Source organism: Protopterus annectens, chromosome 13.part0, assembly GCF_019279795.1.
Source record: "Protopterus annectens isolate FY-2018-M chromosome 13.part0, PAN1.0, whole genome shotgun sequence".
NCBI classification, from domain to species: domain Eukaryota; kingdom Metazoa; phylum Chordata; order Ceratodontiformes; family Protopteridae; genus Protopterus; species Protopterus annectens.
The window spans coordinates 408,920,954-408,938,579 of NC_056747.1; the positions used below are offsets into that span (position 1 = coordinate 408,920,954).

Below are 17,626 nucleotides of genomic sequence, written 5' to 3' on the forward strand. Positions count from 1 at the left end.
ACCCGAAGGCATTGGAGTCCATTACAACAGATTGCTGGATGATGTGAATCTTATCCAGAGGATATTTTGTTCTGTTCAAGGAACATCCACGTCCAAACAAGCTCCTCCCAGACGTCCCACCTGCACAATGGGAGGAGGCAGCACTAGAAATAGAAAAGCTTCTTGAAGAAACAAATCATCAACAGGTCCCCCCAGACGGATCTGGCGTTTCCTCCAGGTTCTCTTTGCCAAAGAAAATGGGGGACCTCAAAACAATCTTGGATCTGTCCACATTGAATCTGTCCGTAACCAAGATGAAATTGTGGATGGTCACTCTTCAATCTATCCTGCCATTTCTGCAGGCCAAAGACTGGATGTGCTCTGATCTCCAGGATGCGTACTACCACATCAAAATGGACAGGACAGGCTTTCCCGGAGGTTTCTTTGCTTCGGCTGGGAGCCAATCCCTACCAGTTCAGAGCCCTTCCCTTTGGTCTCACCACAGCCCCCAGGGTGTTTACCAAGGTGATGGTGGTTGTAGCGGCTCACCTGAGGCTTCAGGGTATTCAGGTTTTTCCATACTTGGACGATTGTCTCTTTGCTGCCCCTTCAGAGCATCTACTGCACCAGGCCAGGGATTACTTCATTAGGTTAGCGAGCAGACTGGGTATTATCATCAATCTGAACAAATCTTCTCTAGTGCCAGTCCAGATTCTGGATTTTATTGGCATGTTTGGACACGCTCTTAAAAATAAGGGTGTATCACCCTGGACAGGATATGCAGTGTAAGATTACACGTCTTACAAATTCTTTATGCTCAAGTCTCTACCACCAGAGCAGTTCGAAGGTCATTGGGTTCCATGGTGGCCACGATCAATCTCCTGGCGATGGCTCGCAGTCATGTGAGAGTTCTTCAATAGACACTTGCGGTCCAGTGGTCCCTGTTAGACCTTCCTGTCTCCTTTCCAGTGAGAATCTCAAGGGTATGCAGGGACTCCCTTCAGTGGTGGATTCAATCTCCGGATCTCCTCAAGGGACGCTCCTTTCACCCTGTCTTTCCCAAAACCACTGTGACCAAGGATGCCTCCCAGCTAGGGTGGGGGGGGGGGCACTGCTCGGGAAGGACTGTCCAAGGCACATGGTCCCCCTCAGAGACCGATTTTGCATATCAAGGTTCCAAAGATGAGGGTGGTCCTTCTTGCATTGCAGGCACTTAATGCCCATCTTCCTCTACGGATGATTGCCATTCAGACAGACAATATGTCAGCAGTCTGGTACATCAGCAAACAAGGGGGAACCAGATCTTATCCCCTCTGTCGAAGCCATGACTGTGTGGGTATGGGCGATCTCCACCTGCCGCTCTCTAGTAGCAACGCACATTGCAGGGTGGTCCAACATTCTGGCGTACAGGCTCAGCAGATCTATCCTGATCCTTATGAGTGGTCTCTGAATCCTTCATTAGCAGAACAGATCTTTCTAAAGGGGGGTCGGCCTTGCTGTGATCACACTGCATTTCACGTTGGAAGGAGATGCGAAAAGTTTTTTTGCTCTGAACCCCCCAGAAGGGGAAGCCCCCAGACACGCACTGGTTCATGCTTGGCCTCCCGGTCTCCTCTGTGCTTATCCACCACTTACTCTTAAGTCTAAGTTTCTTCAGAAAGCTCAAAGGCTGGGGAGTCTGTAATCCTCATTGTCCCATTTTGGCTCGCCAGATTTGGTTCCCCTCACTGTCATCTCATCTAGTTGTTCCTCCATGGACGTTGGATCCAGCTGTCCTTTCTCATCTCTCTGGGATCCCTCACCCACATCTGGACCATCCGAAGCTCACTGCTCGTTTGCTCCAGTTCCCATGATTATCAGGACTCCCGGATTGTCATCCCCTGTAAAGTCCATTTTGGTTGCAGCTCACAAATCCTCCACCCAAAAGGTGTATAGTAGTAAATAGAGATGTTTCTCCATATGGGCCAATCAGCAGTTTTGGACCCTTTCAAGGTACCTCTTTCAGCAGTCTTAGATTTTCTGGCAAGTATCTTTCGTCAGGGTGCTAGTTTCTCTACAGTTTAAGTACAACTGGCACCTATTTCTAATCTCCATGTAGGGGTGAATGTCTGTCTTTCCTGGCTTCTTCCAAACTTTGTAAGACCTTCCTCAAAGGTGCTTTTCTACTTAGACCTCCAGTTAAGGACCCTATGCCTCTGTGGGATCTTACTTTTTAGTGTTACAGGCATTGGTTTTCACACCCTTCAAACCTGCAGCATCAGTTAATTTGCAGTTTTTGACCTGGAAAACTGCTTTCTTGATAGCCATTACCTCAGCCAGAAGAGTGTCTGAGCTTCAGGTTTTTCTAGTAAGGTGCCTTGCATGTTTTGTCACAGCCATAGTATAGCTGTGCACCAATCCATCTTTTCTTCTGAAGGTGGCCTTGGAAGCCGATATTAATCAGGCTATACATTTACCAGTTTTGTTCCCCAACTTCCAGAACAAAGGGGAATACAAGCTGCATCTGCTTGATGCTCATAGAAAATTGAGATTTTACTTGGGACAAACCCCTTTCGTAAGTCTGATCAACCTTTCGTGTCTTATGCTAAACTCTCCTTAGGGAAGTCCTTTTCTAAGGTAACAATTGCTCGCTGGATTTCTCAAGGCATTGCTGAGCCTATGCTGTGAAAGGCCTCTGGCCTCTGCCAGGGCAAGTGAAGGCACATTCCACCCAATCTATGGCTATGTCAGCTGTCTTCTGGTCTAGGACATCTCTGGACAATATCTGCTTGGTAGCTACGTGGTCCTTATCTCATACCTTCATTTCTCATTACAAGCTGGACATTGTGTCTAGGAACCGCGCATCCTTTGGCTTTGCGGTCCTCTGTAATATCCTTCCATGAGGGCCATCTAGAAGTTTTTGGTAGCTGGGGACTCTGTCCCACAGGTTGAAGACCAAATGAAGTAAACTACTTCAGACAGAACGTTATGGTGAGTACATAACTTCTTTATCTGATTAGTTGTACTTCAACCTTTTACCCCCCTCCTTCCCCCTGACCCTATCATTGATGCAGTCTGCATTTAGCTTTGCATAAAGTATGTGGCCCTTGACTCAGTCCAAGCCTGGGAGTGTCATGGAGATTCTTGTTTATGATAAGGTGGTATTGGGTCTAATACCTGATACTACTTGATCAACGATCTCGATCTGAAGAGACTGGGAATTATGGGTAAGGGAAGGAGCTGGAAAATGTGGCCGTGTCTGATCCAATGTTGATCAAAGACCCCCAGGTTGAAGACGAAGTACAACGACTCTGATGGAACATTATGGTGAATACATAACTTCTTCTGCCTGTCCAGAAGGCACATAGAACAGGGAAGTGGTTATGTTAAGAGAAGAAGGTGCAAAAAAGTGGGGAAAAATTTAAATGTACTGGAAAGGCCAGTCTGAGTATGTCCAGTAATGGTAATGTAGATGTGTAGGAAGGAAACAGTAAGGCCATGGAAATGGAGAGGTTTAAAAAACAAAAACCAACAAAAAAACTTTAAGGAAGAAAGTTGAAGAAATTATAAGAGAGAATTGGGCAAAGAAACTAAAGATGAGTCCAGTAGTGAGGATCAAAGTGAAGTTAACTGCAAGAAAATATAGAAGAAATGGGGAGTAGAACCTAAAGATGGGAACGAGACTTAAGGTTGCAGTGGGAGCTAGAAGACAGGAAGTTTAATGAAGAACCTAAAATCAAGAACATGGTGAGCCTGGAAACCACAAAAATAGAAAATGAGTTAGCCAAAATAAGAGTATTGGTGGCTCTAGGGAAAGAATGCCGGAAAGGTTCTAGCTTAAAGACTGAAAGAAAAAATATGGCAGTAGGATAGTCCTACTAAGGTTTGAAAAACAGAAGAGGGAAGAGAATGTGCTTATTTTAAAAGTAATATAATGAAGGCATGTCACAATCGAAGTCCAGGTGATGAAATGGAGAAGAAAAAGGGTGAACTAAATAGTCCAGTAGTAGTCAGATCATAAAGGAACTGAGAGGGGCAAATCTACAGGTCAGGAAAGATACCAAATAAAAGCTTACAAATTGGTAGCAGAAGGTAGAGAACAGTAGCTGTTGAGTGTACAGTGTAGGAAGAGAAGACCGGAAACTCCCCAACACCATGCAAAAACCCAGAATAATTCAAATTCCAAAAAGAAAAGTAATGGATATATTGGGCTGTTCTACAAATATCACTGATAAATATGGATGGCACAGTACTAGGAAAAATCATGTCAAGGAGAATCTAAAAGCTTCTCCCTAAATGCAGGAAGAACAAGGTGGATTCGCTAAAGGAAGAGTATTGGCAGGCAGTTTGTGGGATGTACTTTGCTTCATGGGGAGGCAGGAGGAGATGGGCACCAACATGCAGGAATAGTAGTATTCAACAGTGCAAAAGCATTTGACTAATTGGGAGTTTGTGCTAAGCATTTGAAGAGTGGGGAGTGTACGATACATTCAGAAATCTGATGAAAGCAAGGTAGGTGTCCAGCAGCAGAGGCAAGAGTCATTTGAGAATACACAGAGAAGATACAAATTCAAAAGGAACCAGTGAGAGTTGCCTGCTATCCCCAAGCCTCTTTATCTTACCAGAATTTTTATGGCTAAAGGAAGCACTACAGGTACAGATATGGAGGGATGGGCAGGTTCCTCTTATTCACAGATGATTTGTATTGTACAATCCAAAGAATATAAACAGAGAAGCAGAATTGGTTATGAAGACGTTTGAATTACTTACGTACAAAAAGAAAATAAAGAGTGCACCATCAGCTGAAATACGAACTTGTCAGCAAATAACTCCAATTAGCAGTCTATTAAGAAAGTTTCGTTTATTCCAAGAAAACAGGAGCTGCAGCAAGTCATAAAAGTTAGCGCTTTCGCGTTGACACCCAACGCTTCTTCAGACATAAAAAACCAAGTAACTCTAACTTCTTTTAAGCACATGCTCACATGATGTCATAATTAATTTAAAGAGACAAGCATTAATAGAAAAAGGTTACTATTTAAAACCTTATGTTATTGGCACCATGTGCTGAAAACATTACAAACATTAAAAACATTATGATGAAAACATAAAAAATGTGATAAAATATCACTAATAATGTGAAATAAATAAATAAATGAACACTAATGGTTTAGAGGTCTGGAAGCTAAGAAAGGCTTAATGGAAAGTCTTTCGTTAAGCCCAAACCTATTTGCCTGTAATTTCACAATCCACTTACCCTCTTGCTCTTCTACTCTATTTTTGACATTACCTAGCCTATTGCCTGTCCTCACCAACTCAAGGACATGAAACTTGAAGGTATGGTTGTCACCAGCCTCAGCAACATGCCTAGCTAATGCATTCAATGCATTACTCCTAGATATTGCATATATATGTTCTCTGATCCGTTCTCTCAGGGATCTGGTGGTCATGCCCACATAGAACATCCTACAGGTCTGGCATTCAGCCAAATAAACCAAATTCCTTGACTTACAAGTTGCACAATGTTTGAAATCCTAGCTTCTTTGTGTGGCAGGATGTAAGAACACATGGGTGTTAGCTATATATCTGCACTGATTGCATGATGAACAAGCAAAGGTGCCAAACTTTGAATGTGTATTGTCATCAGTAGGGACTCTATCATAACAAAGTAGCCTATTCAATGACATCATGTTCTTATAAGCTACTCTAGGTTTGTCATCTACTAGAGATCTAATGTTCTCATCGATCATGAGAAGGTTCCAATGTTTATGAAAAATGTCCATAACATATATTTGTTTTTATTAGTATAGGGAATGGTAATCCTATTGGTCCGAAACCTAGGAGTACATCGGGTAGATGTATGGGGGATGTTCACTTGTAAGTCAAGGAATTTGGTTTATTTGGCTGAATGCCAGACCTGTAGGATGTTCTATGTGGGCATGACCACCAGATCCCTGAGAGAACGGATCAGAGAACATATATATGCAATATCTAGGAGTAATGCATTGAATGCATTAGCTAGGCATGTTGCTGAGGCTGGTGACAACCATACCTTCAAGTTTCATGTCCTTGAGTTGGTGAGGACAGGCAATAGGCTAGGTAATGTCAAAAATAGAGTAGAAGAGCAAGAGGGTAAGTGGATTGTGAAATTACAGGCAAATAGGTTTGGGCTTAACGAAAGACTTTCCATTAAGCCTTTCTTAGCTTCCAGACCTCTAAACCATTAGTGTTCATTTATTTATTTATTTCACATTATTAGTGATATTTTATCACATTTTTTATGTTTTCATCATAATGTTTTTAATGTTTGTAATGTTTTCAGCACATGGTGCCAATAACATAAGGTTTTAAATAGTAACCTTTTTCTATTAATGCTTGTCTCTTTAAATTAATTATGACATCATGTGAGCATGTGCTTAAAAGAAGTTAGAGTTACTTGGTTTTTTATGTCTGAAGAAGCGTTGGGTGTCAACGCGAAAGCGCTAACTTTTATGACTTGCTGCAGCTCCTGTTTTCTTGGAATAAACGAAACCTTTCTTAATAGACTGCTAATTGGAGTTATTTGCTGACAAGTTCGTATTTCAGCTGATGGTGCACTCTTTATTTTCTTTTTGTACATGATTCTGACTTTTGAATAAGAGTGCTTTACCTGGCAGATTGTGTTCTTTTTTCAGTTTGAATTACTTAGTCAAGCAGCAGGGCTAGTGTAATTTTAAAAATGGTGTAAGTAAGCATATGATCAAACAGAGTAGGGGGCTATAGAGCATGGGATGGGAAATCTAAGGAGACCAAGAATTAATTAACTAAGGTTAAAGTGTGGTAGACCTTGAGCTATAAATGTATACATGACCTGATGCTCGACAGAGCATTACAAGAGAAACCAACTATGAAGCCGGAGAGAGAGAAATGGAGGAAACTCTGTGAAAATTAAAGGGCAAGGCCTCGACTGTAATAAAGTAAAGTGAACATGATGAAACTAAATATAAGAATAGGATTCATAAGACACATCATGACTGGTAGGGAAGAAGTAATTAAGTGCATCCAAAACAAATTTGTATGGAAAGGGAAAAGTGTGAGGGTTTGCAGTGGAATACTAAAGGAAACTGGCGAGTGTAAAATCATATGACTTCAACCAGTGGTTAAGAAAACCAGCAAGAAAATTGCCAAAGGGAGTTTTCATTGGAGCCAAGCAGGAAAGGAGCAAGAGAGAGCATAAAACGGAAGGTCAAAGTAACACTTGAACCAAGTATGGTTAAAAGAACCTTAAAGATGAAGGATTTTAGGGAAAGATATGGTAGAATAAAGCAAAGAATTCTGGTGTAGAAGGTATGGACCAGTCTAGGTCACATCTTATAGAAAAAAAATCAAAGTGGGGAGATAACCGTGTTTAAATTAAATGTAAAGGGGGGTGCTGGATAGCAGTAAGAAAAGAGCAGATAGAGTATGCTGAAAAGAATCAGGAAAGTGGAAGTACTGAAAGTGTCTAGAACAAGGAGACTGAGACCTCTGAGGGAAGGAAAAAATGGATTGTGTGGAAAGGAAAAGGTCATAGCAGACTAATCTACAAATACATTGGACAAGAAAGGGAGGAAGAAAAGCAGCAACTTGGAAAAAGAGAGGTGGGCAGCCACAGGCTAGGAATGAGAGGTGTATATTCTAACCAGAAGGTGGGATTTCTGTTGAATATTCTATAAGCTGCATTTAAAATCTCCAAGAAAGGAAAATGCAAGAGGTAGAAATGTCTGCAAATGCTGGAGATGCAGAACAGGGAGAGAAGTGAATGTTGTATGTTTTGTGAGTGCAAATAAGCAAAAGAAATATTGTGGGGGGGGGGTGGAGAAAAATATAGACGAGATTCCAAAATAAATGGAAGCTGTGTCTTTTAGGGCCGAATACAAACCAAGAAAAAACAGGAATAAAAATTAAGGCAAGTAATAGTTATGTATGAAAGGGTAAAATCAGGAATGACAAGCAATTGGACTGGAGAATTGGGCGCACAAATGTGGGACCCAAGCATAAGAAATGCCAGTGCCATGAAGAAGATGATGAGATGTAACTTAGAAAAGGTGGCAGAATCCTAAATGAATTGGAACGATATGGTATAAGGATACCTTTGGACCAAAAAAAAAAAAGTTAGACAACAAATCCCCAAGGGAAATGGAAGATGAGGCAAACCACAAAGTAGGGATGAGGAGGGCTGGTTGAATAGCTAGAAAGAGTCTGAAAGACAAAGGGACAGAGCACATGAGGGGAAACTGTCACCAGAGAAAGGGAGGAGGCAGAGTGAGCAGGAAAACTGGATGAGGAGACAAGTGGTTGCACAAAGGAGAAATTTGATACCACACCATTTTTTCTTATAGTTTTCTCTAATACTATCTTGTAATTTTGATGTTTTTACTTTTTGTGCAAGTTTTTTAGCCTTTTTAATTTCTCAGTCTTTTGGGTTTCTAATGCCGTGACTGGAATGAACCCCATTCCTACGTCAAAGTACAATTTTGAAGTTCATGAAATTTAGTATAGTTTCACTCCGTCAGCCAGTAGTGCTCTTCCCAGCACCCGGAGTGTGCCCAGTAGTGACGACTCCTGCAATTCGTATGTAGTTACATGGATTGGTAGCATATCTAAGTATGATTGTGTACACTTTCTTGTAATAAGATGTTACTCCTACTACTATTGGAACTGTTTGGGTCTCCGTCTTCCACATTGCTCTCATTTCTGCCTGCAAATCCTGATATTTTATGACCTTTTCTCTCTCTGCAAATCCCTGTAGCCAATGGGTGTGGCAATTTCAATGAGCAATGCTACGTTTGTCTTTTCTTGGACCACTATCTGGTTTTCGAGCATCTGTCATTTGAACTGTTGGTAATGGATGATCCCATGTGATATAGACTTAATTATCTATAATGCGTTATGGCTCATGTTTCCAATGTTTCAGCCACTTCAGTATCATAATGTTTGCACAATCCCCAGTGCAAACAGTCTTGCCACATTATTATGCCTTTCAGTATACCATCGTCCTGCCATTAGTATGTCACAGCCTTATGTCAGTGAGTATGTTAATGATTGTTAAAAGCCACAAATAAAAAAAAAAAAAAAGATTAATTAGAAAAGGGCTGTGTGTGTGGCTTCTCTTCATTAATGACCTAATCTGATCTTGTCTCCTTTCAGCTTGTAGCATCCATTATCCCACAATCCTGACATTACACTGCCAGAGCTTCTTGTATTGTTTTTCACATGCCACTTGACCTGGATTAATCCGCTTTCATGGAATGTCCTTTCTCTGGTGCTGAAGACCGCCACCTCACAAAAAGCCTTCTCTTTATGTATCAATTTAATTTTTCAAAGCTTCTCCCAGTAACCAGTCCACTCTTGTATAGATTAGAAGTCTCTTCACATTTTATGCTAACACTCTCCAGACTGAATCAGACCTCTTAACTGTAGTATGATATAATGTATGGATACGCACTTCATTTATTTTTATAGGTTCGTAGGTTATTAGTTGGCCAACAGCCCTAGAGGCCATTTTAAGCCTAGCCATGCTTTCCCAAATGTATGACATGAATTGATACCCTAAGTTGATTTTGATGGTTGGATATAGGCTTGGACCATGTGTGGTCAAGCATTTTACAGGCTGCCTGTATCCAGAAGAGGCATAGGTGTCGGACCAGAAGTAGATTTTTGCTTCTCCATCCACTGGCCCAAGTTGTGCTTGAATTTGTTAGAGAAGATCTCTGCTTTACATGGATGGTAAGCCTGTTCCAGAGAAGGGGGGGGGGGTCTCTGAGATGCATATCTGTCCTAACAGCTATTTTGTTAGTTACAGATGAGATTAAGTCCTTAGACTGTGTGTTTCTGATGCCATTTGCTTTGTGGATGTGCAACAGATAAAACCAGAGCGGGATCAGATTATTTTTGTAGACCAAGAATACGTTGCCTTGGAAGTCTGCATGAAACTGAGTACAAGGATGTTGCTTTGGGGCAGTCCACGTAGGGTATGTTTACCCCGTTTTCTTTTTGTGAGGAACCTCTTTGGAAGCTGCAGGTTTTGCAAGGGTGTACCAAACTCCATGATTAATCTGCTGAAGTTAGAGTACAGAGGAACGGTGACATACTAGTAGGTAGATGTCTTACCCTTTCTTATAAATTATGCAACATAAAATGATTGTCTTACCATAGTAGACACATGACATATGTCTGCAAAAGATCAGGTTACTGTCTACACTCCTACCCAAATCCCTGACCTCTGGGTTTAGTGTTGGGGTTGGGGGATGTGTTATCAGTGTGGCAGTTTCCAGGGATGGTAGCCTTTCCAAAGGATACTAGTATGCACTTCATTGCATTGAGTTTTAGGCCATTGCTCTTGCACGAAGTACCTTTGGGAGATTCGATGACTGACTGCATCTAGCTTGCAGTGGTCTACAGACTTTGCCAGTGAGAGGACCTTGACATTGGCCTCTATTTCAGAGAAGTAGATTCAAAAAGGAGAGGCTCCAGCACTGATCCCTAAAGGACTGCATTGGTGACTGACCCCTTTGTGTAGGTAGCCTCCCCTATCTGTGAATTAGCTAGCTGTCCATTGGGTAACACCTCAGTTTATGCCTAATTTAGTGAGTCTACAATGCCAGAGTGAGATATTGTGCTAAAAGCTTTATCCAGGTTGAGGTAGGCAGCATGCACGAGTTTGACCTCAACCATGTCTTTTAACCTTCTCAAAGTCCACCAGGATGAGTAGGAATGAACTACTTTTGACAAAACCAAACTAGCTTGGATCCAATATTTGTAGACTTCCTGTGTCATTGCTATCAGTTCAGTTATTCTTTCCATGGCTGTGCATATGAGACTAGTCAGACTTGTGGGTCTGTAGTTGCCCTTGTCCATAGATGCCCTCCCCCTTTGTGTAGCGGAGTAACAGTTGCAGTCCTCCATTTGCTTAGCATGAAGCCTATGTGGAAGTTATGCTTGAACTGTGATTCTAGTGGGCCTGATGGGTACTGTTTCATGCTATATAGGAGGCATCCTGGGATATATTTTGTCCCATTGGTGCTGTGTTCCTGGCTATGTAGAGAGCATTAAGGACCTACCCCCTAGTGATGGTAGTGAGAGTTGGGGGTTGAGAGTATTTCCTGTAGGGTGGCTTGGGGGAGAAGGAGGTAAAATTAAAGCTAAATTTATCAGCTAGTAGATTTTTCTTGTCTCCTGGCTCAGTCTAGGTGCTTCATTCGCAGTTAGTGTATCCCATTGTTTCTTTTGATGTCGAGTTTGTCCTCTTATTTGGCTTTTATAGATTTGATTAGTCCCCCAATTTGCTTGTTTACATTGAGGGAGGAGTTGCCTTGCTGGGTGCTGCCCTTCCTACTTTTGGTCATGATATTGTTGGGATTCCAGCAGGGCAGTTTGTTTTTCGAGATTGTGCTATACTTTTATTTTTGGTAGGAGCAACAGCTTATTTAGCTGTTTATATAATTGCACAACTGTTAAACCTGTGCATAGGTAGCAGTGTTCTTGGGGTTTGGAGGTGCTTGGAATTTTGCTAGTATGTTTATTTTAAGGCTAATGTCCTATTTAGTTCCAGGGTTACCTGGGAATTTGGATTTCATTTTTATTTCAAATAAGGCTGCTTTCATGATCCAACCAGACTAGTGAGGATATTACACTTGGGGAGGGGGAACACATTCTCCCATATTTGCAAGGACCAGGTCAAGGATGTTGGCACCTATGGTGGGCATATGGACCAGCTGGTCCAGGGTGTTTGTGTTTAAAGTTCCGGAATCTCTGGGCCTACACGTTTTGAGGTAGTATATGATTTCCAGTTCGTAATGGATTAATCACCAATAAATATTGTATTGGGTTGAATGGGAAGAGTCTCCAGTACATTTAAGAATTTAGTATGGGCTTTATGGGTCATAGAAGAGAATTTATAGCTTGCCAAGATAAGGTATAGGACTTTGGTTAATTGGACATGGAGAAGCTGAACCACATCTTAATGTTTGACCAGCCTCAAGGTTTTTTTTTTAAGATGTAAATTGAGATTTCTCCATCTTTTCTCCTTTCCTGTGCAGTAGATGGTATAAATGTGTCGAAGGCATTACAACACTGCACTGCTGGGGCGTTCTCCCATCTTTAAATCTTGTCTCAGTAACTGCACAAACATCTATATCCTCCAGGGTGAGGAGAAGGTGGAGTTTATTGTTTTTAGACTCCTGGCATTGAGCAGTAACAACCTTTAGATTATTCTGGGTCGGTTTTGCTATGTTGCAAGGCTTATCAGTTTGTTCCTAAAAAAGAAACAGAGGGGCTGGACAAGGTCTTGGCTACTATTCAAAAGCCTAGAGAGGACAGGTGCAGACCAGTCCTGGTAAAGTTGCATGGCCTGTCAACCATGTCTTCCCAGACAGACAAATATTGTACCGTTTCTGGTGGTGGTCAATGTCCGTTGTCTTCTATTTATATTGTGGCATCCTCCTTGGTGAAGATGGAATGCTGCTCAGTGTTAAACTCTTGCTGGCCTGTGACACAGTTCCAAGTGCTCCATCATGTTTCTTCATATAATCCAAGATGATGTCTCATGTCGTTTGACCCACATGGACTAGGAATCATATCGTGCCTATCGTTCAACTTCCTATGTGTCTTGAGTTACATTTTTGTGCGTGTTTTGACATATGTATGTAGATACATGCACACGTTGTGTACACGTTTACATCAAAAAAGTTTGTCATGTGGGATCACCAAGTGCATGTCTATGATTGCAATGTACACAAGACTACAGTGTGTCAAAATTTCTGTAACTGGATGGCATCCCTGATTCTGAACAGTTCCATAGGCTCAAAGGAGTTTCTTTTGTTGTTGTTAGTTTCAGTTGGTGGCTATGCTGTTAATTGCATGCATCTAGTGTACTCTGAGCACTGTCTTTTTAAGCCCGTCTTCCCTTTGGGAAAATTTCCGTGAAGTCTGTTGTTCCTTAAGTTCTTCAAAGTCGCACAGTTCCATTGGCCCTTGTCTTCCAGTCCTAGATCTAAATGCACCCGCAGTTTTCATGTTTTGTTTTTTTCATTAAGGATGCAATAGTAAACTCTGAAGGTTCGGTGGGATCAGCTGGTTAAGGTCAACCTTTCCAGTCAGAATGCCCCAGAAGTGCAGAAAACATGTCAGTTAGTGCATCAACGGGTCCAACTTGTCCTTGACATTCAAGCTCCAATTCCCACTGTAGCTGCCGTCCTAGATACCTTTGCTGTAGAGTGAGTGGGGGTTGTTTTCGAGATGTATAGATGCAAACAAGAGACCAGTCTGTACATTAAATTTACTTCAGAAAAATACACCAGTCTTAAATGGTAATACACAATTCTTAAATGGTTATTTTGCAATATGATTGCATTTTTACAGTGCGTCTTAAACTAAGGTTAATAATGCATTATCTTTGTGTGCATGTTTGTATACACACAAACACACACTCGCCCAAGGTAATTGTTCCTTAGAGCTTTAAAGGTAATTCCTCATGGTTCTGCTGTTTTGTTTTAAAGTAAATGTTTATTTTTTATTTAATCATTGTTAAATGGGTAAGTAAACTGATCACAGCTGACCATTTGTAAGTACCGCCTAGTGATCAAGTGGAATGTGCGATAGCTGAGATGGAAGCAGAAAATGTGCAAGATAGGTCATGCAGTGAGTTAACCAACTAATAAGGTGCATTCATTATTTTATTTTTTTTTCTTTCAGCAATTAGAACTGATCACACCGTTTCAGTTGTACTTCAATCCTGAGTTAATATGTAGGCAATATCAAGTAAGTACTGATTTTTTTCTTCTGTAAATTTGCAATATTTTGACAGTAAACATTAAAACCATAATGCAACACAGTGTTATGGGGAGTTCGTGACTATTTTTTTCTGAAATATTAAACTTATTCAGAGTGTTGGGAAGAAGCTTTTCAAACTTGCCAGCACAGGCCAACTTCAGTAAGGTGAACTTCAGTTGCTATACCTGCCCTTTTTGCTTCTTAAAATGACCCCCACACCAGTCTCCTGACAGTACGTGCAGCCAGTGTGCAGTTTTTGTGCTTTCCTTCCTCTTTGGATAAGAGAAAAAAATGCACCTGCAAATTCCCTGTAGAAGTTTTTTTATAATTCACTGTCTTTACCTGTTTAGTTGCCCATTTTTTGTACATTATTTATCAGTTTGGCATTTTCTCTGTAAAGCCTCCAGAACTATATACGGCATATCACTTGTGGCCTTACTTAACACCCTTTAGCCTGCCTACTCGTCTCTTAACAGTTTCAGCGGATCACTTGTTATCTAAGGCAGTGTTGATGTAACAACTGTACCATATCCCACTTTACTTTTTCATTGTGTTTTTACTAGTGACGGTTATACGAATGTAACACAGAAGTGAGGGTTGCAGAACATGCCAGCTGTTTAACCTGGCTACCTTGAAGCATCACTAGTGGAAGTTTAAAAACCTATCTGAATGCTTGCAAGTTATTGAGACTGTAGGCCGATGGCTTGCCCTGCCAAAAATAGCTAAAATTAGGTCCTAAACAACACTAACTTTTTTATTAAATTTACTGCACCTGCAGCAGATGCTAGCTTGATAGCATTGGTTGATCCACTCTCCACAGGTTCTTTCTCACTGAGTCTTTTGTTGTTCACATTGTGATATTAAATCTTTTTATTTGCAGTTTGATGACTGGGGAGGTCCACTGGGCTCAAGGAGCCTGTTTTCAGTGGAGGCCCAGGTGAAGAGCTCCACAATACATAGTAAAAGCTCCATAATATGAAGTACAATAGACAGTAGAAATACAAGCAAAGTAAGCAGATTTTACATACAAAATAGCATAAATTTAAAGTTAAACAGGAACATAAGAGTAACGTATAATACATATTTACAAGTTTACTGGTTGAGAATAGTAGAACAGAGTTAATTAGTACAGATGTTTAGATCATCTGAGAATCGTATTGAAGAAGTATTAGCAAGAAGGCAGTACATAGGGTTAATTCCCAATGTGTAAGGAAGAACTAAACTTGTGTGATGAATGTACTCCAGCATTAAGGTTAGGTAGGCAGAGTGCAATTGCATATCCATTTATGGGAGAGGTAAGAATGGAGCTGGGTTTTGAAGTATTCATAGTGGTTTTTATGGTCTCTCCATTGCTTGGTTGGAAATGGCCAAACTGATGAGAGTACTGTTCAGCAGTATTATGCCTTGCATTTACCAAGCTGAGCCAGTCAGACTTGCCAGTGGTCTTTGCTTTCCAGGCAGTAAGGTCACTATGCCCATTCCCTAAGTACATGACAGCAGTTTTGCAGTATGGTGCAGATGTGCTTCTCTAAGGATTAGCAGCAGCAGCTCTTTTTACCCTTTGACTTTTTTTTCTTTGTACAGGAATATGAGGTTATGGAGGTCCCTTTTTCTGACTTGAGCAGAAGTGAACGAGTCTTTTTCTAGCTAATCCTGTTCCTTCCCTTCTTGAGGCCTTTCATTGTCTAGCTTGTCATTCCTTACCCTTTACCCTAGAAAAGGTCTGATGCCCTGTATATGAAGGAAGATTGTCTTTTGATGAAGTCTGTTTAGGATACTGTTTATTCAGCCTGGATGTGCCTTTGAGTTTTTCTGCCACTGAGAAAATGTTTAGTCTTTTCTTGACGGACCTTCAGTATCTGGTTATTCCCCCAATATGTTCATTATCAGTGCTGCAGTAGCATAAAGCTGCATGGGACATATCCTGCCAAGGATATTGGACATCTGGCTAGTAAATTTAATGCTTTTCTTTGCCTTCCACATGTAAAGTACAAGAGCATGCTGGTAGAATAAGGACATTCAGGCACCAAAATTGTAGAACCTTCTTGCAGCTGACTGGTTGGATGTTTCATCTCCTCAGAATCTTCAGTGTCGACATTCAGCTTGAGATTAAAGTTTTTGTGGCAGATAAGTACCCTGTTGGGGACCTTAACTACTTTTTTCTGTAAAAAAAAAAAAAAAAAAAAAAAAAAAAAATTTATTTTAATTCAATATTTTGTGCCAAAAAGGGGAAATGGAATGTAGTACGCAGGTACTATGCAAAGACTCCCACATGGCCATTTCCAGCCCTGGTGTGAAAGTCACGAAGTACAGTCTTGAGGGATTTGTTTTCACTCCAGTAATTTTTAGTAGGCTTAATAGCATTACACAACTGGTGTTTTGAAAGTATTGGTTTGAGCATCCTTGGCTGCCGATTTTTATCTTCATCGAGCATCTGTTTTCAGCCGATAAAGAAAATCCCTAGAGCGAGTCTAAGGAACGCTGTCCTCTATCTTTTTAATCCAGTGTGGTATTGGAGATGTTGCCATGGTACCTGTAAGCTCTCGAATGATCAAGCAGATATTCTCAGACCCTCTGGTGATTCTCTGTAGAAAGCTGCTGTAGGACAGGATTCCAGCATATTTAGTCAGATAGGACCTTTGGTATCAACCAAGAATGGAGAACCTCACTTGTTCTGACCTGAAGGATTGGATGGAGTGGCTCCGGTATTGGTGAGAGAGGTAGCATGTTTACTTATGGAAGTCCAGAAGTCTGGATCTTCCAAGACCATTTTGTTTGAAATCCCCAAGAAAAAGACCCCAAAAACTAAACTTCTTTCCTTCTTTTAAACTCCAACCATTGTGGAGGTTTTGCAAGAGGACTGTTAGTTTGCCCATGGTCTTTTCTTGGCTTTCCAGTCCCTCCAGTCTTTAAACCTTGTGTCTTCGTATCCCAAGAGAAGAGGTCCCCCCTCATCCTCTGAAGAGGAGAATCTCTCTGATACTGAGAAGGAAGATATGGATTACACCTCAAGCTCTTCTCCTACCCCAATGTGATTAAGTAAAAAAATACATTCTACTCTGACTCCGTGTTTTTAGATGCAATTTCTAAAATAAAATATCTTTTTAAATTGGAGGGAAAGGAGATTTCAGTCACACAGAAAAGATGTGAGCTCATGATTCTTTATTTCTACAATCCCCTAGCCAATACACCTAGTCCTTGGCGCACCATGGAAATGCTTTTACTTCCGCTTGTAGTGCTTTATACTCTGCCTCCTGCATCTAAGCAACCTGTTAGGCTCTGTAAAGTACCCGATTCCCATCTGTACTTTTTAGGAATTCCTTTGTTAATCATGCTGAAACTTCTATAGGAAAGGATGGTAGGTCTTAAGCCATTGGCCTCTTATAATTCTATCCTCATGAGAAGGTTAGCAGGGCATTTGATACATATGGGAAGAATTTATATCCTTCCACACTCTTGCTTTCAGAACAATCAGTTGCCAGACCTATATGGCAACGGACTGTCTTATTCTTTGTGCAGCCATATCTTTCTGCTTCAGACATTGGAACCTTCCTGTCAAACTGTTTCCCTCTGCTTCACAGGTCACAAAGCACTCGGTAAATGTTCTATGATGCAGTTGATGCTGTCTCACTGGGTTGTTGCCCCAGGCTTTGTGATGTGAAAGCATGTCTAGGTTAGGCTCCATAGTTTCCTAGAGGACATCCAGTCTCTGATATTGAAAAAGAGAGTCTCTCTCTGTTGCTTCCTCAGAGCAGCCCTGAAAACTACAGGAAAGAGGTAAGTAAATGAAGGTGGGTGAAATGGCCTTTTCTTACCAGTCCGTAACTACCACAAGAATTATCCTTAAAGCCATGGCCCTAGATCTTTCATAAGAAAACCT

General features: G+C 41.1%; 1 protein-coding gene across 1 annotated transcript in view; it reads left to right on the plus strand.

Moving 5' to 3' along the window:
* The window catches only part of DERL2 (derlin 2), a 352,209-nt gene that overhangs the window by 39,196 nt on the left and 295,387 nt on the right, over positions 1-17,626 (plus strand). The window contains exon 2 of the mRNA XM_044054041.1: positions 13,669-13,734. Within this exon, the coding sequence (XP_043909976.1) occupies positions 13,669-13,734 (66 nt within the window). The remainder of the gene's footprint in view (positions 1-13,668; positions 13,735-17,626) is intronic.